The 23,049-nt window shown below is 41.4% G+C and overlaps 1 protein-coding gene across 1 annotated transcript in view; it reads left to right on the top strand.

Moving 5' to 3' along the window:
- KIF13A (kinesin family member 13A) overlaps positions 1-23,049 on the top strand; it is a 215,474-nt gene that overhangs the window by 139,288 nt on the left and 53,137 nt on the right. The window contains 6 exon segments of the mRNA XM_059938003.1: positions 7,061-7,195; positions 7,878-7,990; positions 18,033-18,144; positions 18,520-18,732; positions 20,867-20,977; positions 22,592-22,726. Of these exon segments, the coding sequence (XP_059793986.1) occupies positions 7,061-7,195; positions 7,878-7,990; positions 18,033-18,144; positions 18,520-18,732; positions 20,867-20,977; positions 22,592-22,726 (819 nt within the window).

The following is a 23,049-nucleotide window of genomic DNA, read 5'->3' as shown; positions in this document are numbered from 1 at the left end:
GTAAGAGCTGGGGAATTTGTGATTTGCATTCAGCTCTGCCTCTTATTAGGTGTGGGAAGAGTTATTTGACCTCCATGAACTTCAGTGTCCTTGTGTATAAAATCAGGAAAATACTTCTTTTATAAGGTTCAGTCATCAAAAATTGTTTAAGAGCTGTAGGTTCTGGGTGTCCTAAAGCAGGTGTACAGAGTCAAAGAAGGAAAGTTCCCTGTCCTGGGAGAGCCACGGTGTTGGAGGAGGGAGGCAAATAATCAAGCAGTAGAGAGCTGTGCAGGAGAGTTAGAATAAAACAAGGTAACTACCGTTATTGAGTATCTGGAACGCTCAGTAAATATTAGCTCTTTTCTCCCTAGTAACTTGCAAAGGGAAAAATAGTTACTTAACAGAGAAAGAAGACAATTGCAGGATGGAAAGAATGGGGGAGCAGCAGAGTCAAGATGGTGGTGTGGGAAGACGCGGAGTTAGCGTCTCCCCACAACTAGGGCACCTGCGTGCCACTGGTGGGGGACTCTGGCGCACAAGGAGATGGGAGGAACCCCAAAGTGAACCAGTAGGACGTAGGGGGACTGAGGGGGGAGGAGAAGTAGAAGCCAGACAGGATCGGCACCCCTGAGACCGGGGAGATCAGGAGAAGCAGGCAGAAGGGACTCTCTGGGAATAGCGGGAGAGGAGCGGAGGGCGAATACCTGGCCCACTTGGGCCGGGGAGCCTGCTGAGCTCCCAAGCTGGCACCCCCTGGCCCAAAGCCCCATCCGGGCCACATGGGTCCTGGGAGCAAGGAGGGAGTCTGGGGAGATCAGGAGAGACAGGTGGGAGGAGCCATCCAGGAGGAGTGGAGGGCGATTGCCCTGGCCACTCGGGCACAGGGAGACTGCTGATCTCCCAGGCTGGTCCCCTGCTCTCCAAAGCCCTCTCCAGGCCGAGTAGGTCCTTGGGGGCATAGGAGGGAGGCCAGGTAGATCAGGAGAGGGAGGGAGGAAGGTCCCTCCCAGACCAGAGGAGTGGGAGAGGAGAGGAGGGCGTTTGCCCTGCCCACTCGAGCCCAGGAAGACTGCTGGGCTCCCAGGTGAGGTCCCCTGCCCTCTGAGACCAGGGGTGGGGAGCATGCCTGGGCCCCTTCTGTTCCTTGAGACTAAGCCCCACCCCCACCCCCACCAGCTCCCAGGGCCTTTTCCAGCCCTGGGGGTCCTGAGCACTGGCCCCACCCACCACCCAAACCTTGCCCTTGCTTAGGCCCCACCCTCCACAGCCAAGGCCTTCCTCCCCTCCCCCCCTTTTTTTTTGCCACCCCAGGTCACTTTCGGGATCTTGGTTCATGAGCCTGGGTTCAGGCCAAAGCTCCTGTGGTGGGAGCTCCAAATCCGAACCACTGGACTAACAGAGAACCTCAGACCCCAGGGAATATTCATTGGAGTGAGGTCTCATGGAGTTCCTCATCTCAGCACCAGGACCCAGCTCTACCCAATAGCCTACAAACTCCACTGTTGGAAGCCTCAGGCCAAACAACCAGTAAGACAGGAACACAATCCCACTCATAAAAAGAAAAACCAAAATCAAAATGAGATGCCAAAAAAATATGTCACAGATGAAGGAGCAAGGTAAAAACCTACAAGACCAAATAAATGAAGAGAAAATAGGCAATCTACCTGAAAAAGAATTCAGAGTAATGATAGTAAAGATGATCCAGAATCTTGACAATAAAATGGAGGCACAGATTGAGAAAATACAAGAAATGTTTAACAAAGATCTAGAAGAACTAAAGAACAAACAGAGACAAACAACACAATAACTGAAATGAAAAATACACTAGAAGGAATCAATAACAGAATAACTGAGGTAGAAGAATGAATAAGTGAGCTGGAAAACAAAATGATGGAAATAACTGCTGAGGAGCAGAATAAAGAAAAAAGAAGGAAAAGAATTGAAGACACTCTCAGAGAACTCTGGGACAACACTAAACGCAGCAACATTTGAATTATAGGGGTCCCAGAAGAAGAGAAAAAGAAAGGGACTGAGAAAATATTTGAAGAGATTATAGTTGAAAACTTCCCTAACATGGGAAAGGAAATAGTTACCCAAGTCCAGGAAACACAGAGAGTCCCATACAGGATAAACCCTAGGAAAAACACCAAGACACATATTAATCAAACTAACAAAAATTAAATTCAAAGAAAAAATACTAAAAGCAACAAGGGAAAAACAAAAAATAACGTACAAAGGACTCCCCATAAGGTTCCAGCTGATTTTTCAGCAGAAACTCTCCAGGCCAGAAGGGAGTGGCAGGATATACTTAAGGTGATGAAAGGGAAAAACCTACAACCAAGATTACTCTACCCAGAAAGGATCTCATTCAGATTTGATGGAGAAGTCAAAAGCTTTTCAGACAAGCAAAAGCTAAGAGAATTCAACACCACCACACCAGCTTTACAACAAATGTTAAAGAAACTTCTCTAAGCAGGAAACACAAGAGAAGAAAAAGACCCACAAAAACAAACCCAAAACAATTAAGAAAATGGTAATAGGAGCATGGTACTGATAATAACCTTGAATGTAAATGGGTTAAATGCCCCAACCAAAAGACACAGACTGACTGAATGGATACAAAAACAAGACCCATATATATTGCTGTCTGCAAGAGACCCACTTCAGACCGAGGATCACATACAGACTGAAAGTGAAGGGATGGAAAAGGATATTCCATGCAAATGGAAATCACAAGAAAGCTGGAGTAGCAATACTCGTATCAGATAAAATAGACTTTAAAGTAAAGACTGTTACAGCAGGTAAGGAGGGACGCTACATAATAATCAAAGGATCAATCCAACAAGAGGATATAACAGTTATAAATGTTTATGCACCCAACATAGGAACACCTCATTACATAAGGCAAATGCTAACAACCGTGAAAGGAGAAATCGACAGTAACACAATAATAGAAGGGGACTTTAACACTCCACTTACACCAATGGACAGATCATCCAAACAGAAAATAAATAAGGAAACACAAGCTTTGAATGACACAATAGACCAGATAGATCTAATTGATGTTTATAGAACGTTCCACCCAAAAGTGGCAGAATACACTTTTTTCTAAAGTGCACATGGAACATTCTCCAGGATAGATCACATCTTGGGTCACAAATCAAGCCTTCGAAAATTTAAGAAAATTGAAATTGTATCAAGCATCTTTTCTGACCACAACGCTATGAGATTGGTAATCGATTAAAGGAAAAAAACTGTAAGAAACACAAATACATGGAGGCTAAACAGTGCACTACTAAATAACCAAGAGATCACTGAAGAAATCAAGAAATTAAAAAATACATAGAAACAAGTGACAACGAAAACACGACAACCCAAAACCTATGGGATGCAGCAAAAGCAGTTCTAAGAGGGAAGTTTATCGCAATACAGTCTCACCTCCAAAAACAAGAAAAATCTCAACAATCTAACCCTACACTTAAAACAACGAGAGAAAGAAGAACAAAGAAAACCCAAAGTCAGTAGAAGGAAAGAAATCATGAAGATCAGAGCAGAATTAAATGAAATAGAAACGAAGAAAACAATAGCAAACATCAATAAAACTAAAGCTGATTCTTTGAGAAGATAAACAAAATTGATAAACCCTTAGACTCATTAAGAAAAAAAGAGAGAGGATGCAAATCAATAAAATTAGAAATGAAAAGGGAGAAATCACAACTGACACTACAGAAATACAAAGGATGATAAGAGACTACTACAAAAAAAAAAAAAAAAGAGACTACTACAAACAACTATATGCCAATAAAATGGACAACCACGAAGAAATGGACAAAGTCTTGGAAAGGTACAATTTTCCAAGACTGAACCAGGAAGAATTAGAAAATATAAACAGACCTATTACAGGTAATTAAATTGAAACTGTAATTTAAAATCTTCCAACAAACAGAAGTCCAGGACCAGATGGCTTCACAGGTAAATTCTATCAAACATTTAGAGAAGAGCTAACACCAGTCCTTCTCAAACTCTTCCAAAAAATTGCAGAGGGAGAAACACTCCCAAATTCATTCTACAAAGCCACCATCACCCTGATACTAAAACCAGAAAAAGATATCACAAAAAAAGAAAATTATAGACCAGTATCACTGATGAACATAGTTGCAAAAATCCTGAACAAAATACTAGCAAACAGAATCCAACAGCACATTAAAAGGATCATACACCATGATCAAGTGGGATTTATCCCAGGGATTCAGGGATTCTTCAGTATACGCAAATCAATACAACACATTAACAAGTTAAGGAATAAAAACCATATGATCATCTCAATAGATGCAGAAAAAGCTTTTGACAAAATTCAACACCTGTTTATGATAAAAACTCTCCAGAAAATGGGCATAGAGGGATTCTACCTCAACATAGTAAAGGCCATATATGACAAACCCACAGCAAACATCATACTCAATGGTGAAAAACTGAAAGCATTTCCACTAAGATCAGGAACAAGACAAGGATGTCCACTCTCACCACTCTTATTCAACATAGTTTGGAAGTCCTAGCCTCAGCAGTCAGAGAAGAAAAAGAAATAAAAGGAATAAAAATTGGAAAAGAAGAAGTAAAACTGTCACTGTTTGCCGATGACATGATACTATACATAGAAAATCCTAAAGATGCCACCAGAAAACTACTAGAACTAATCAATGAATTTGGTAAGGTTGCAGGATACAAAATTAATGCACAGAAATCTCTGGCATTCCTATACACCAACAACAAAAACTCAGAAAGAGAAATTAAGGAAACACTCCCATTTACCATTGCAACAAAAAGAATAAACTACCTAGGAATAAACCTGCCTAAGGCGTCGAAAGACTTGTACTCAGAAAACTATAAAACACTGATGAAAGAAATCAAAGATGACATAAACAGGTGGAGAAATATACCACGTTCTTGGATTAGAAGAATCAATATTGTGAAAATGACTATACTACGCAAAGCGATCTACAGATTCATTGTAATCCCTATCAAACTACCAATAGCATTCTTCACAGAATTAGAACAAAAAATTTTACAATTCATATGGAAACACAAAAGACCCCGAATAGCCAAAGCAATCTTGAGAAAGAAAAACAGAGTTGGAGGAATCAGGCTCCCTGACTTCAAATTATACCACAAAGCTACAGTAATCAAGACAGTATGGTACTGGCACAGAAACAGAAATATAGATCAATGGTGCAGGATGGAATGCCCAGAGATAAACCCATGCACATATGGACACCTAATTTACGACAAAGGAGGCAAGAACATACAATGGAGAAAAGACAGCATCTTCAATAAGTGGTGCTGGGAAAACTACCACTACACGTAAAAGAATGAAATTAGAACACTCCCTAACACCATACACAAAAATAAACTCCAAATGGATTAAAGACTTAAATGTAAGACCAGACACTATAAAACTCTTAGAAGAAAACATAGGAAAACACTCTTTGACATAAACCACAGCAAGATCTTTCGTGACCCACTTCCTAGAGTAACGAAAATAAAAACAAAAATAAACAAATGGGACTTAATTAAACTTAAAAGCTTTTGCACAACAAAGGAAACCATAAACAAGACAAAAAGACAACCCTCAGAATTGAAGAATATATTTGCAAATGAAACAACAGACAACAGATTAATCTACAAAATATACAAACAGCTCATGGAGCTCAATATCAAAAAAACAATCCAGTTAAAAAATGGGTGGAAGACCTAAATAGACATTTCACCAAGGAAGGCATACAGATGGCCAAGAGGCACATGAAAAGATGCTCAACGTCACTAATTATTAGAGAAATGCAAATCAAAACTACAATGAGGTATCACCTCACGCCACTCAGAATGGCCATTATCAAAAAATCTAGAAACAATAAATGCTGGAAAGGGTGTGGTGAAAAGGGAACTCTCCTGCACTGTTGGTGGGAATGTAAATTGATACAACCACTATGGAAAACAGTATGGAGATTCCTTAAAAAACTAAAAATAGAATTACCATATGACCCAGCTATCCCACTACTGAACATATACCCTGAGAAAACCACAATTCAAAAAGTGACATGTACTACAATGTTCATTGCAGCACTATTTACAATAGCCAGGACATGGAAGCAACCTAAGTGTCCATCCACAGATGAATGGATAAAGAAGATGTGGCACACACATACAATGGAATATTACTCAGCCATAAAAAGAAACGAAATTGAGTTATTTGTAGTGAGGTGGATGGACCTAGAGTCTGTCATACAGAGTGAAGTAAGTCAGAAAGAGAAAAACAAATACCATATGCTAATGCATATATGTGGAATTAAAAAACAAAAAACTGGTACTGATGAACCTAGTTGCAGGGCAGGAATAAAGAGGTAGACATAGAAAATGGACTTGAGGACATAGGGTGGGAGGGCAAAGCTGGGGAGAGGTGAGAGTAGCATCGACGTAGGTACACTACCGAATGTAAAATAGTTGGCTGGTGGGAGGCAGCAGCATAGCACAGGGAGATCAGCTCGGTGCTTTGCAATGACCTAGAGGGGTGGGATAGGGAGGATGGGAGGGGATATGGGGACATGCATATGCATATGGATGATTCGCTTTGTTGTGCAACAGAAACTAACACAGTATTGTGAAGCAATTATACTCCAATAAAGATCTATTAAAAAAATAAAGTAAGATAAAACCTCTGCTGAGCACAGGGAATTCTACTCAATACCCTGTAATGACCTCTATGGGGAAAGAATCTAAAAAACGAGCGGATGTATGTATATGTATAACCGAATCACTTTTCTGTACAGCAAAAAACTAACACAACATTGTAAATCAACTATACTCCAATAGAAATTTTAAAAAATAAATAAAAAGAATGGGGGAAACATTTCATCCACTAGAAAGCACTGAGGGAGTGGAAGCTCAAAACAGGCTCTGTGGAGAAGCAGGAGGTTTATGTGGAAGGGTGGTGACAGATGCGTCATAATTAACACATGTGCTTGGTGGGCAGGATGCTGTTCTTGGGTTTTTTGCTTCTAATGTTTTCCTTGTGCTTTGCCTCTAGGATATCGAGTCATTGATGTCTGAGGGAAATAAGTCTCGGACGGTAGCTGCGACCAACATGAATGAAGAAAGTAGCCGCTCCCATGCTGTGTTCAACATCATCATCACTCAGACGCTGTATGACCTACAGTCTGGGGTGAGGGATCGGGTAGAACCTTTGGTAGCAGTGAAAGAACTCTACCTGCATGAGTGAACTGTTTCATGACTGGATTCAGTTCCTGAGAACTGTATGCCAGCTCTTCTACTTACTAGATGAGCTACTTTTCTTACGTCATTTAATTTGTTAGGTCTTACTTTATACATAACATTTTTTAAAAAATTGGATTCCTTGTATAAACTCCCTAAAGAACATGATGATGTCACCGTACAGCTTTTAATATGTATCCTTTCATACTGAAATTCCCCTAAAAACAACTGGGTTTACTTCATAGTCATTAAGGGATATTAAAGAGGAAACAGCAACATTTAGCCTAAAGAAAGCTTTTTCAAAAAAAAAGTGATTTGACCTGAATACGGAGGAATCCTCATGTCCTGGTATGTTCTCATAGGTGCATAAAACCTCCGGCTTTCTGACTGTATTCTGGAAAGCCCAGTGCACTTGCTTCCCAACTGCAAAACAAAATGCCACACTGCTACGCCAACCTAAATTTTGCCCGTGAAACTGCTAGTCCAAGAACTCTTCTTACCATTTAAAATCTTCTTGAGGAGTATGCCTTGTTGTAGCGGGATGGCTTTAGTTGTGGTGCTGACATATATGTAGATGTCTGTGTGGTTTCTGCACTCATGTGTGTCGTTTCTCTCTTGTTTCTCACGACTAGAATTCGGGAGAGAAAGTGAGCAAGGTCAGCTTGGTGGACCTGGCGGGTAGCGAGAGAGTGTCTAAAACGGGAGCCGCGGGAGAGCGACTGAAAGAAGGCAGCAACATTAACAAGTAAGAGGCTGGTGCAACTCCCGCGTTAAACTGGCACGCCCCACCCAGCTTCTTGTGTGCCTGGGGGACTTGTCGCATTATCAGGGGTCAGATGGCTCTGATCACAGATGGTTCAGAGTCTGTGTAGCTTTAGTGAGCTGGGTTGAAGAAAAACATCCACCTGCCTCTACTGAGATGCATGAGATTTATTTAGTAAAACGGCTCAAACATCGTACAAACACCCAGTGTATCATTGTATAATATAGTCTTAGGTGAACGCAAGTTGCAATTTTGTAAATCAAATCATATCTTAAATTTAACTCGAGGAGCTTATTCTGAAGAGAAAATCTGCTTCGAATCCCTTTGTAAGGCTAATACTGTTTAAACATCAATACCTGCCCCCAGAAAGTAGCATTTTTTGACGAACTGCCATCCTGAAATCTCACTCTTTGCCGTGAGTGCCTGCAGCATGCCCAGGGATGTGGTGAAGGCTGAAGGAGAGCCGAGGTGCAGGGTGTGTAGGAGTTGGCCCGGTGGACAAGGAGATGAAGGCATTTCCCTCAGAGGGTGCAGCAGAGGCACAGTAAATGCCCATAACGTGCTTAGAACAAAGCCTGGCACGTAGTATACACTGAATAAATATTAATGGTTGTAGCTCTTATTTTTATAAGCTGTATAAACAGCGTGAGTAGGAAGTAGCTTAGTTTGTACTTGAATTTTTCTGTTGAGACATAATAACTTGGCGTTTTGTTTAGGACAGAAGGTGACAAGAGGTAATATAGTCAGGAACCTGTTTGTGCAGCTTGCATTTCAAAATGGTACTGGCACATTGTAATTTTACAAAAGTTTCCAAAAGTTTAAAATTAGCAGTGAAATATCACCCCCTCTATCAGATGGACAGAGCCGTGCTCACTGCACAGACTGCTGCTTTACGGGGTTAACTTCCAGTCATTCTGTCTCCTGCTCTAATAACAAAGGATTTTGCTCTATTTCATGACAAAGCGTTGTAGGAGCCCAGGCGGGCATACAGCTCTGCATTCCAAAATGAGTGCAAGAACCAGGATGGGGAAGCAGAAATGAGGGTGTGAGGATGCAGAAAAGAAAAGACTGTCACCACTCCTAGACATTTGTTTACTGGTGCTAAGCCATGCCAGCCCTTTGCCTGTGTCTACACTTGTGGGAAGCCACTGGGAATTCTGTGCTGCGAATTTATGGAAATTTTGAGTATGGCTGGCCTTCATGTGTAATGATCACTAGTTTCTATTGATCTCTTACTATATGCCAGGCACTGTTCTGAATGCTCTATATGTAATAACTCACATCAGCATCGTGAGATGGGTCTATTATACCCATTTTACAGATGAGGAAACCAAGGCAGAGAGCAGTGGAATAATATATCCAGGGTCACAAAACTCTAAGCGTGGATCTTAGATTTGGTTGTAGGCAGTTTGGCTCGAGAGCCCAGGCTCACCCCACTGCTGTAAGTGGGATGCCCAAGTGTTCTGTTTGCCGGGAAGAGTCCTGATTGATACTTTTGTCCCAGAGGAAATATTAATAGTGCCCCCTTCAATTTGGACACTAAATTATGTAGTGTCTCAAACTGGACTACCTCAAGGCCACATGATAACATGATTTAGGTACTCCAGCTACTGGCTCTTTTCCATTATGACTTAATGGATTGAATGGCATTCTCTTAACTTCCTACTATCTTTCCTTAGTTATATACTGGCTCTTTCACAAATGGATGTATGTATTCCTTACTACTAGTCTGTGAGATATCTACATTTTTATGGTTCTTTTTAGTTTTGGGGGCACTTTCATATACATTATTTCATATGAGGTTCATTATATGTATCTTTATCTCTGTTTAAAGATGAGGTTGGAGATATTTAAGTAGTATGAATAAAAGCTGAGCAGACATTTATTAAGCCTCTGCTATGTGTCTGGCACTGCATTAGATGTGGGGATGCAAGAGGAACTTAGATATTGTTGTAGACAGAATATTTCTTGCCTGTCCTCCAAATATGTCCGGGTCCTAATTCCCAAAACATGTGCATATTTTACCTCACAAAGGGATTTTGCAGATGTGATTAAGTTAAAGATTTTGAGATGAGAAGATTATTCGGGTGGATCTAATGTAATCAGAAAGCTCCTTGTAAGTGAAAGAAGGAAGTGGCAGAGCCAGCGTCAGGGTGACATGGGTGAGAAAGACCTCACGGTCCATTGCTCGCATGAGGATGGAGGAAGGGGCCATGAGCTGAGAGACGTGGGCACCTGTAGAAGCTGGAAAAGGCGAGGAAACGGTTGTCCCCTCGAGCCTCCAGAAGGCACGTAGCACTGTCGGCCCCTTGGTTTTAGCTCAGGGAAGCACGTTCTGGACTTCTGGCTTCCAGAACTGTAAGATGATACAGTTGTGTTGTTTTAGGCCACTGTGTCTGTGGTTATTTGTTACAGCATGATTGCTGCCCTCGAGGAGCACATAAGTTAAGATACAGTAAGTTAACTTTATCCAAAAAAGCAAAAGAAGGTGGGGGGATTTTCTTGAGCAGGTAATGTTGAGAAGTGCTACATCACCCAGCATTGAAGCATGTTTTTTTAGGACACATTTACCAGCCTGTGGATGTCTGCCAAGTTGGTCTTGTGCTTTTCCCAAAATAGCTGGCTCGAAGGGAGTGGAGCCGCCTCTGAACCCTTTCCCTTGAACCTTAGTCCAGGGCTTTCTTCTTTACCCCACACATCTCTCTCAGCTCCCTGAGTTGGTGCATATGTGCCGGGAGCCCACTGTGGATCCAGGGCTCCACCAGGTGTCCTCCAAATTCTCAGCATGGTCACTGGTACTTAGTCACTGAATTAATGGGACATCTTCTCACAGTAGGACCATGCCATGGTCTGCACAGCTGTCTTAGAGACCTTCGTAGAAAGAGAGGCCCATAGTCCTTTACCTGCAGTTCCAAAATCCAAAGTGCTCTGAAAACCAAGTGCTTTTCTGATTTTCTTCATAGCTCACTTGTTGGTGAACCGTCACCTGAACTCTGATGAGGTCTTTATCTTCATGTATGGTCTTTATTTACTCATTTAGTGTGGCCGTTCATAAGTTTAGCTGCAGAAATGTTAATGAATTTTACTATGGGCTGCTGTCCCTTATCCCACCAGTGGTCATGGGTAAGTGTATGCACTGAACTTCCTCAAATCCAAAATATTCTGAATTTCAAAACACATGTGGCCCCAAGGATATCCAATAAGAGATAAATGGACCTGCACTTTTTTGTTCCGTTTAGCAAATATGTGTTGAACACCGACTGGGCATAAGAAGAAAGGGGTGAGTAAGATCAGACCCTGGCCTCAGGAAGTTCAAGGTCCAGTGGGGAAGGAGACCTTTGGAGGAGTGATATTAATACATTAACTGCCATCGAAACTTACACATAGGGTGCGGTGGGGACATGGGTGACAACACAGCTGGAAGGTTTGTGGGAGGCTTCCCAGAGGAGACATGGGAGCTTCTTAGTTACAGAAACTAGGGGTGTGACCTTTCTGTGCCTCAGTTTCCTCACCTGTAAAATGTGGATGAGCAAACACTATGAGTAAGGCTGTTGTGAGGATTAAATTAGTGACTACTTGTGGCATGCTTAGAACAGGCCAACCCGTAGTAAGCTCTATGTAAGTGTGTACTAGTAAAATAAATAGTATATTGAAACTGCTGCCTGATAGTTCTGCAAATGGTTTTTTAAGCCTTAAAATCAGTGCCCAGTGGAGGGCTAAAATTAAAGAAACCTCTGACATGTTTCCTAAGCTTTTTCTCAGCCTCCTACTGGGGCTTCTTTATATGGAACATTAATAATCCTCTTAAGCAGACCTGCCAGGGACTTCACACAGACATTAGTGTCTGCTTAATGGGCTCTGGATTTAGGGGCTTCATCTCTCCTTAAGCTCTTAAGAGCTTTACAGCACACGTTATTCCTTCACGCGGAGAGCTAAGGCACTCTATGGCTGTGCCGCCAAGGCCTGTTCAGGGCTGGGGAGGGACAGGTCATCTGCAGACCATCTTCACAGGGGACACGTCCGGGAGTCCGTCTGCTGCTCCTCCGTCTACTGAGGGCGGAAGGGCGAAGCCTTTCCCTGCCCCTGGAGCCTGGCTGGTTCAGCTTCTCTGAGAACTGACTTAGATCATGGAACACTCTCTAATACCCCTAGGAATGTCATTGAAAACGGTCCTGTTTTATTCTCAGCAATGGCCAACCATTGAATCCCAACAGTATTCATCTAATGAGTATCTTCCCCAGTCTCCTTTCCATTTCAGTTACTGTGGTTAATAATAAAGTATATACTAAACATTTTCAAAAATGGGCTCTACTGAACACTTGTTTGAGGGATATTAATATATGTTACTCCTAGGATTCTGTCATATAATTTGTTTTAATAACTTATAAGCACAGTGTTTCTAATGTTTCATGTGACTCAATCCTTTTTTTCTTCTTGAGTACCCTCCATGACTCTTGTTCATTTCCTCTCGGAAACCTCATTTCAGTGGGTTTTGCCTGCAGAACTAAACAGGAACTTGTACCAGGGGAGAATAAAAGTAGCCTGCCTTCTGTCCATTATTCAAGGGCGGGTGGGGGTCCTTGTTAATTTACCACTTGTGCATTGCAGGGTCCACATATGGAAGAAAGAAATCTGAATAAATGTCTCTGTATTTAACACAAGAGACCCACAAGGGACAGAGGAAAAATTTGCTCCTGAGGATGCAGTAGCCACATCTTTTGGGACATGTGCCATTGTTACTTCAGTGTTTCCCAAAACATTCTTGTGAAATACTAGTTCCTCAAGTGGCTCTGGGGAGAAAAAGACCCCTGGATAAATAATTTTGGGAAAGGCTACTTATAAAGCCTTCCTTTGGAGATTCCCAGTGCTAAAAGCTCTCAGAAATCCTGCAGTCATGAATCCTGTATAACTTCATGATTCCCTGAGCTTACTTGATGACAGAATTCTAGGTATAACATATGTTAATGTCCCCAGAACAAATGTGCAAAAGAACGTGTTTTTTTTGGAAATGTTCATATATGGTTTTTTATTACACCACAGCAATTGAAATGGAAATGAGATTGGGAATGATACTCATTAGATGAACATTTGGGTTTAATGATTTGCATTAGTCACTGGAAAACAGTGGTGAGTGGAAATGAAGCCCATACTGTAGCTATAACTGTTTTCTTTCCTCTCCTTTCATGTGATGGTGCTGTCCTTTCCCCATAATTTTCCACATAAATTGCCACTTTGTATTTCTCCTTTCCTGTAAGGAGCGGGGGCTTCCTGGGGAAGAGGGCTAAACTCAGTTCCACTAACTTCATCATCTTTTGACTAATTCTGTAAAAGCCAAGGATTGCATTATGCTGTAAGCAACAGAAACCACTGCAATGACAACCAAGTGATGAGTTAATCTTTCTCACTTATCAAGAAGTCAGAGGCAGGTCCAGCACCTCAGAAATGCTATCAGACACACAGCTGTATGTACTAACCTTAGTATGCGTTCATGTGGTTCTCATGACCTCAAGACAGCTCTACCATTCCAGGCATTGTATCCATATCTGTGTTCCAAACAAGATGGGGAAATGACCACCGGCTTCTGTCAGCTGACTATGTACCTTTTCTATCAGGAGAACCATAGACTGCTTGGAAGCCCCTCCCAGGAATATCTCCCTACATCTCATTGGCCAGAACTGTGTTTCATGGCTTCTCCGAGCTGCAGAGGACTCTGTAGAGATTTTAGCTCGGTACATGCTTCCCAGCAAAATCAGGTGTCCGTTAGCAAGTAAGAAGGGGAAAATGGATATTGGGTTAGCACCCACAGAATGTACCCAAACCGTCATTGAATTAGTCCTTTATAGAAAGAGGTTCGTCTTCTGTTCTTCAGTGTGTTCTAGACTCAGCGTAGTAACTTGGCAAATATTGACTGAGTGCTTTCTGTAAGCCAGGCATAGCAGTCTCTGCTGCCATGGTGGTCACAGTCTAAGTAGAAAGAGCAATGCATACACAGCTGACTCTGATAAAGTTTAATAAGTCCTACACTTACGATCTTAGAAAAAGATCACAGGAAACGTAGGTAAAATAGATTTGAAATCCATCCTAGACATTATAGATAACTCACATCACATCATATCTACTCCTAAGGGAAGGAATCTGGTGATTGGGGTTTCAAGGGAAACTAGGTAGGTTTAAGGAAGGTATAGAAAAGCAAAAAAAAAAAAAAAAAGTTGAATTATGACACTTTTTAAAATGGGGGTATAGTTGCTTTACAATGTTGTGCTGGTTTCTGCTGTACAGTGAAGTGAATCAGCTGTACGTATATGTATATCTGACAGTTTTTTTTTCATCGAGCTACTTTTATTTTTGATCCTCCTGAGTTTTATTTACTTTCTTTCTGATCCCAGATTCTCCCTTGTTATAGTTGGCTGTCTGTTTATAGATGTTATCCCCTGGCCTAAGTCTTCCTTCCTCCCCAGCCAGCCCCTCCCCCGTCTCCTCCTGACCCCCACCCAAGAACTTGTGGTGAGAGATTTAACCATTAGGAGCTTCCTCACTGTCTCCACCTCCAGCAGATTCAGGAAGGGAGCAGTGCTTTGCTAGAATGAGAAAGATTCCTGGAGTAACGTTTTCAGCCCCTAAAATTGGCAAAAACTCCCACCCGGTTCTGACACCCATGAGCTGCCTGTTTGTCTCCAGGCTGAAACAGCAGGGCTAGCAGGGTCCATAATTAGTTATTTTGTTATATTTTTAAGGTCCCTGGAAATAAAATTTCCATTAAAATATGTAAGCCTGGTGTTCAGCTTTCAGACATTGAACTTTCAAATGGTTTTTAGGATCCTAGATGCCCCTGGATCAGTGCTTCCAGGGGGGAACCCAGAAAGGGGGGGTGGCATGGACCCCTCGTCGCTGGGTAACCTGGTGACCTCTCAGTCATCACTGAGTCCCACTCATTCGGCAGTTTATTTCTCTTTGTTCCAAGAGGACCATATTAGGTTCAGATGAAGTTCTTGTTTTGAATGTATGCACACCGTTAGGTAAAGAGCATGGCTTCTACAAGTGATAAGCTTCTCTAACTGAATAAGTTATAGAGCTGTAGGACCACTGTTAACCTCAGAATTGCCGATATTGACCCTTGAGTCACTGAGCTCTTTATAGTTGGTATGAATTAAAGTAATTTCTGCTGCATTTGGGTATGAAAAATTGGGGATAGTCCAAAGAGTTGCTTTCAAATGAAAATTTCATTTCAATAGTAGCAAAATGTGAAAAATGCCCAGTATTCTATATCTAAAGCAGAAATGTGTTTTTGCCTTATATTGAACTCCTTTTTCCCTCTATTTCATATATATCACATGCCATTTTTCTTTCTTAAAATTTCTTTTAAAGTGTACAATTCGGCAGCTTTATGATATTCATAAAGTTGTATAACCATTACCACAATCTAATTTTAAAACATTTTCATCATCCCCAAAAGAAACCTGGTGTCCAAATCATTCCCCCTTCCCGCCACCTCCCCAGCCCTGGGCAACCACAACTGCCATCTCTATAGGTTTGCTTCTTCTGGATATTTCATATATAAATGGAATCAAACAGTATATGGCTGTATCAGTTTCCTAGTGTTATCATAACAGATTACCACAAACTGGATGGGTTAAAACAGCAGTAATATATTTTCTCACAGTTCTGAAAGCCAGAGGTCCAAAATCAAGGGATTAGCAGGGTTGGTTCCTTCTTGGGGACTCAGAGGGGAAATCTCTTCCATGTCTCTCTCCTACCTTCTAGTGGTTGCCGGCACTCCTTGGCTTGTGGATGCATCACTCCAGTCTCTGCCTCCATTTGCATCTGTTGTTTTCCCCTGTGTGTCTTTGTGTCTTCTCATGGCTTTATTTTAAGGACACCAGTCATTGGATCAGAGCCCTCCCTAAGCTAGTATGATCTCATCTTAACTATTTACATCTGCAAGGACCTTATTTCCAAATAAGGTCACATCTGAGGTTCCGGTGGACATGAATTTGGGGGTGGGGAGTAGGCACTATACAACCCAGGACAGTGGCTTTTTGTGTTTGTCTTCTTTCTCTTGTAAGTTTTCAAGGTTCATCCATGTTGTAGCATGTATCAGAACTTCATTCCTCTCATATGGCTGAATAATACTCCTTTGCAAGGACATGCCACATTTTATTCTTCCCTTCATCATTCGGTGGACATTTGGGCTGGTTCCACATTTTGGCTGTTGTGAATATTGCTGCTATGAAAATTGTTACACAAGTTTTTGTTTGGACATATGTTTTCATTTCTCTTGGGATGGATTTGTTTAACTTTTAAATTTGTCAATTATGATACACATAATTTATGTCACTTGGCAGTAATGGCTGTTGGTTATTAAAATTCTGACTCATTTTTGCCTCTTGGAATTGCTTTGTATTTCAATGACTTTTCCAGTGACTCACCTTTGGAGAATTATATTGTGTGGTGGGAAATACGCTTTTACTCCTTTCAACTTATTTAATGGAAATCTATTGTTAACATTAGAAAGAAAGCTGTGTAGTCTTTCACTTGCTAAGCTCTAGTCACATGCTGATTTGTGTCCTTCCTTGTTTTTTATAAATACGTAGTAGCTTTTAATTTTTTAATCATTTACAAAGGGTTTTGTCTTTATGATATCATGTAACCTTCCTTGCAGTCCCGGGAGATGTCCTGAGACCGCTCTTTTCTGGCTGCTAAACTTGGAATTCAGTTGATTTCTTTTAAAAGAGCAGTTGGTACTTAACTATGATACAAGGATGTCCTTCATCCCTCAATACCACAAATCTGTTGTTTCTATGGTGATCTTTTCTTCAAGTGCAGAGAACATGTATTAACCACCACGGGGCACTCATTAGCCTAGACCAGTGGTTCTCAAACTCTACCTGCATCAGAATCACCTGGAAGGCTTGTGAAAGCTCAGGTTCCTGAGTCCCACCATGAATGTTTGATTCAGTAGGTCTGTGGTGGGGCCTGAGAATGTGCATTTCTAACAAGGCTGCAAGATGTGCTGGTGCTCAAGGGGGGAAAACTGCGGTGAGGTGGGGATGGTGGTGTGCTGAATTGGGCGATCGGGATTGACATGTATACACTGATGTGTATAAAATTGATGCCTAATAAGAACCTGCAGTATAAAAAAACAAAACAACTAATACTAAACTTTCATTGGGTTATTTGTATGGAAATATGTTAATATAAATGTTTCAGACATTACATGAAATTTCTAAAAATCTTATATTTGTATTTGTATGGAAATATGTATGGAAATTTGTTAATATAAATGTTTCAGACATTACATGAAATTTCTAAAAAAAAAAAAAAAAAAAAAAAGATGTGCTGGTGCTGCCAGTCCCAGGACCACTTTTGAGACTCATAGGCCTGGCACCTGAATGTGTGTATCACTTTGGGTATTGTTCAGCCAGGGCTTCTCAAAATTTAATGTGCATGTGAATCACCTGGAGATACCTTTAACGGGTTCTGATTCAGTAGGCCTGGGAAGGCTTCCAAGATTCTGCTTGGGTAGTTCTTTGTTTTTGTTAAACTGTAGCAACTCCACATTGAAATAAGCTTGCCAGCTTTAAGCAGATGAACAGGATGTACCTTGTAACTGTAGTGGAAGGGTGCTTTGCAAGTTACATTGTTACTCTGGGAAAATCAGAGGCCAGAGTGGTCCAAGTTAGACTCAAAGAGTAAATGGTTGAGACTTTAAACATAATATTTGAAGTAAATTATAATTCTCTAGTGCGATCTTTTAAATGTATGTTTCCAGGTTCTGAAATGTATGTTTCACAGGTGCTGTGATTGAACGGAATAGATTCTACAGGGATTCTAAATTCATTCTTTTAAATTAATGGGGTTACTTTTTGTTTTCCTTTTTCTCAGCTTCTTGACAAATGAATGTGGACTTGATGATATCAGCTTTAGGGACTTATAATTTTATACGTATTACGTAGAAGGATTATTATTTTACGAAAACAAAATAAATACTCCATAAAACTAATTTTTTTTATTTTTCTCTTGGCAGATCACTTACAACCTTGGGGTTGGTTATCTCATCGCTGGCTGACCAGGCAGCTGGCAAGGGTAAAAACAAATTTGTGCCTTATCGCGATTCAGTCCTCACTTGGCTTCTTAAGGTAATTCATTGTTCTCGTGTTCTTTTCCAACTAGAAATTGGCTGTTTCAGTGGTGACAGCTGAGAAGTGTGTGCAAACTACTACACAACGAACTCCTGACAATACTGTTATCCTGATTCCTAAACATGCAGGATGAAAACTCATTCCTGTTGCCTTTTTTCCATTATAATGCTGTTTGACAGGCATTGTGCACTGACGTGACTAGAGAGAGAGACCACCTTTCATCTGTCATAAACTTATTTGTGAACTACAAACCCATTTCCACACTGAGTTTTCTTCACCGAGAAGGTCATCCGTGCACGTTTGCTGCTTCCCTCGTGCGTTGTGCGTGGAATGGGCCTCGTTTCCTAAGAATTTATTTGAAATATTTTGCAGGACAATCTGGGGGGCAACAGCCAGACCTCTATGATCGCCACCATTAGCCCAGCAGCGGACAACTACGAAGAGACCCTCTCCACACTGAGATATGCTGATCGAGCCAAAAGGATCGTTAACCATGCCATTGTGAATGAGGATCCCAACGCAAAAGTCATCCGGGAACTGCGGGAGGAAGTGGAGAAACTGAGAGAGCAACTCTCGCAGGCTGAGGTATGGTCAGCCCGGTGCTCCCCGTGATCCAAGCTCCCTGGCTGGTGGTGTCTGAGTGGCGAGGCGAGGTTGAGCTCGCTTGCACTTCCGGGTCACCTTATGTGGTTCAGCAGTTCTGAGTTGGTGGGCATCTTCTCCGTGCTAAGCACTGTGAAGACAACAGGCGTATAATGCAAGGCTCCCTCCCATGAACTGACAGTCAAGGAAGCAGACAATTAAAAGAGAGGTGCTGCTATTGCCTGTTTGCTTCAGTCAGTCAGTTGGCCCTTGAGCCCAGATCTCTTCCAATGTGAAATCCCAAGACCCAAATATGCTGCTTTGATTAACATTGTAACATTAACATTGTGGATTACATTCCCGCTGCAGCCTTGCCATTTTCAGAGAAATTAGTTCTGTATCATCTCCTCATTAAGTCGTGGAGGACAAGGTGTTCAAGAAGAGTTAGCATTAGGAAAAATTCAGAAATCTCCTTTTATTTTATTTTTTAATATCAGCTCCTGACAGGGAACAAAATCATTTTGCATTGTTACCATCTTTCCTTGGCTTTACCCAGACTTTAATAACCATAACCCTTTCCAAATAGCTGTTGCCAGAGAGGCACTGTCTCACTGAAATAATAACAGGACTGAGATGAAGGTCAAGTGCCTTCACTTCAGTCACATGCTTCCACATGGTGTGTACCTAAGGCTTCTAAGTTCACATTCCTCCATACTACTCTCTTCTGACCCCACAAAGAAAAGGAAGTCAAAGCCAGGGATCTGAATATTCCATCTATTGGTGATCGTGGAGTTGCATTATAACTATTTGCTTACATGTCTTTCTCTTCTTCGTGGCCACGGGCTCCTAAAGAGCAAGAGGCGTGTTTTATTAATTTTTTTATTGCTAACCCCTAGTACAACATTGATACTGGAAGGCACTTAACACAATGACTTGCCCATGGTAAGTGCTCGATAAATGTTGCTCTTTTTGTTATTATCATCATAATCATCATTGAGTGCATCGAGCATAATTTTTTTTTAAATCGATGCCAAGAAGGGTAGCAGAACACCTGAAAAATCAAAATGCTGATGAACTTTGATGAGAGTCATGGTCCTAGGAGGAGAGTATAACAGCTCTGGAATTTGTCTGTAGGTGGATCATCTCCATCCTCCCTCTTTTCTGTGAATCTGCATTTCCACTGTGACCTTATAATCTAGGCCGGGTAGCTAGAACAATGCCTGGCCAAAGGGTAGAGCAGAGGAACCACAGCAGGTTCACGTAGAATTTTCATGTGTGAAAATGGACCCTTGTGCTTCTTGTGCTGGGTTCACCCTTGGACCCAGCACTAAATGTCACTCCCAGGCTCTGTTAACAGAGTGAGACTCAAGCATCCTCAGCCGGCCTCCACATCATTGCCGCTTCAGCTTCCTGTCTGAGCTCTGCCATCTTTCTTGGTCATAGGGTTATACTCTGCAGAGGCTCATGTTACTATAGGGTGTCAAAAAAGCATATGTGGCCAAGTAAAGGCCTCCCAAATTTCTTAAGCTGCATATAGCTATATTTAGACCCCTTAATTATTCTCACTGAGCAAACACAGAGGGAAATTACTGCCTTTTAAACCAGAAGTCCTATTTCCACCTGAGTAATAAATATGCTAAGTTTATTACCATCAATAAGAAAAGTAGTTCAAATGGCCCAGACTCAAATTTTAAAATAAATGAGAAGAATTGCCACCTTTCCTGGTAGGTTAATATAACTGGAATGTGTTTATTAGTGATGTGTGTTGATCTCTGTCTTATTGAAAAAGAAGTCTACTTAAGTAACTTGTTCTCATACTTTTCTATTTTGAAGATGAACTTTAGCATCTTTTAGATCTTTAAATGTGAAATTTAAGTACGATGGATAAAATTACTCTGGGATGATTTGTATCAATTTAATTCAGGGCACTGGAATTTCTCTTTCTCCCTCAAAGAGTAGCAGCCATTTACTCTTTCACTTCATTTGATTAATAAAGGTCTAAAACCCCCTGACAGTGTGTGGCTTAATTGCTTCCAACAGACAGTTGATAACCGCTTAAGAAGGACAATAAGGGATTGTCTTGTACACAATGGTGGAAAAAATTAGAAAATCAGATTTCTCTGCTTTCATTTTAAAGGCTATGAAGGCCCCCGAACTGAAAGAGAAGCTCGAAGAGTCTGAAAAGCTGATAAGAGAACTAACAGTGACTTGGGAAGAGAAGCTGAGGAAAACAGAAGAAATTGCACAGGTAGCTTGATAACTTGGGCCTAAAATATTGTGATTCTTTTTTTTTTTTTTAATTTTATTTTTTAATTGAAGTAGAGGTGATTTACAATGCTGTGCCAATCTCTGCTGTACAGCGAAGTGACTCAGTTATACACATGTAGACATTCTTTTTTATATATATATATATATATTCTTTTCCATTGTGGTTTATCACAGGATATTGAATATATTTCCCTGTGCTACAGTGATTCTTTTTCATTTGCTGTCTTTTCTGTACAGCCACTTGTCATCCTCAAAAAGTCCTTTAAGGACCTCTTTCTGCTGAACTAGAGCCTGCAAAGATCCGTTTTAGACACTGACTTCATTGTTTTTTATTAACTACCGTTTGGTCCCTGTATTTGCTAGAAGTGTTGCAAAGCACTGAATTTGTACAGGCATGGTTCAGGAAACATCTTTAATATGTTCTGCTTTTCACATTTAACCAGAAACCTGTTCTGTGGTTTTAGATCACCTGGCAAAGCATGCAGCTACCTGATTGGCAGAGAATTCACAACATGCAGCACACCAGTAGTTTTTTCAGTGTGCTTGATTCTTCAGCTTGTTAGCAAATGCTGTTATGAACTTTACTTGAGAAAACAAAAAGCAAGGACTAATCATGTGAGTGTGTGTGTATGAGAGAGAGATGAACCTCTAAACTATGCATTTCATGAACAGTTTAATCTCATTGACCACTTGTAAGTATTGGACCATCCCAATCAGGTAGCTCGAAATCAGTAACTGGAACCTAGTCCAGCCTGCTGCTTGTATGTGTCTTGTAGATATCACAAACATATACCTAACTTTCTATAACTCCTACATTGCTTTATTTTTCTTCATGGCTCATATCACCTTTGGAAATTCTGTATGTTACTTGTCTGTTTTGTCATGGCCTCTCTCCTTCCATTAGAATATAAGTTTTCATGAAAGAAGTAGCTTTGTTTTGTTTGCTTTTATATGCCCAGCCCTAGATCTGTACCTAACACATAAATATTTCTTGGATAACTTGAATGAATTTGAGGCCCTCTGCAAAAGGGACCCAGCCTGCTCTTCCAGCCCCATCTCCCACTGCTTTCCCACATTGACTTTCCCACCTGAAATCATCCAGTGCGCCCAGAGTCTTTACTGTGCTTTCCTCTGCCCTTCCCCTAGAACACTCTGCCCTTGCTGCTCCCCCATTTCTTCCTACTGAAATTCTTCTTGTGCTTCAAGAACCATCTCAAACACATTCTCTTCCTGAAGCCTTTCGTGGACTCTTAACCCATAATGATTTCCCTCCTTTGAAGCCCCGCAGCACATTGTTCCTCTCCAATGGCACAGGGCTCTCTCCTCTTTTACTTCTAGTTGTGTGGTCTTATCACCTCTACTGGACGGGAAGCCCTTAAGGGCAGGATGATGCCTGGTTCACCCTTGGTGCCCCTAAAACACTGACACAAGATGTCATGCATTTTAGGATCTCAGTAAACTCGGTTGAGCTGAGTAGAATGTGTAATTTCACTGGCCTCGTCCCCAGAAATAGTGACTTAAGCTTTCCACGGATACATCTCATGACTAGAGCAACAAATAGAGCTTCCCTGCTTTTGTCTGTGTCTGTGCACAGGAGAGGCAACGACAACTTGAAAGTATGGGGATTTCCCTGGAGACGTCTGGTATCAAGGTGGGGGATGACAAGTGCTACTTAGTCAACCTGAATGCAGACCCTGCTCTCAACGAACTTCTGGTTTATTATTTAAAGGTAAGAGAGCATGTTAATAGATAGTTGCAATCCTGATTTCTTCACGTACGATTCCCACTTGAGTCTGGGTGCCTGTCCCCATGATTTTGCTTTTTGTATCCAGCTTAGCTCTCATTAAAAGTAAGAGGATTGGTAGTTCAGTCAAGTTACCGTTGAGAGTGAAAACCAGCTCTTTTGCATTCTACTGGGGCTGTGCAGTTGGGCTGATTTCCATCAGAGTGAGCAATGGAGGGTCTCAGAGTGATCCCTGGCTATGGCGACAGGATTTGGAGAAGCTCTGGAGAGTCACCATTATGCTTCTGGGTAATTCTAAAGGGATCTCG

Source organism: Balaenoptera ricei, chromosome 11, assembly GCF_028023285.1.
Source record: "Balaenoptera ricei isolate mBalRic1 chromosome 11, mBalRic1.hap2, whole genome shotgun sequence".
Classification (NCBI taxonomy): domain Eukaryota; kingdom Metazoa; phylum Chordata; class Mammalia; order Artiodactyla; family Balaenopteridae; genus Balaenoptera; species Balaenoptera ricei.
The sequence above is the reverse complement of the archived record's forward strand: the minus strand, read 5'-3'. Positions and strand labels throughout refer to the sequence as shown.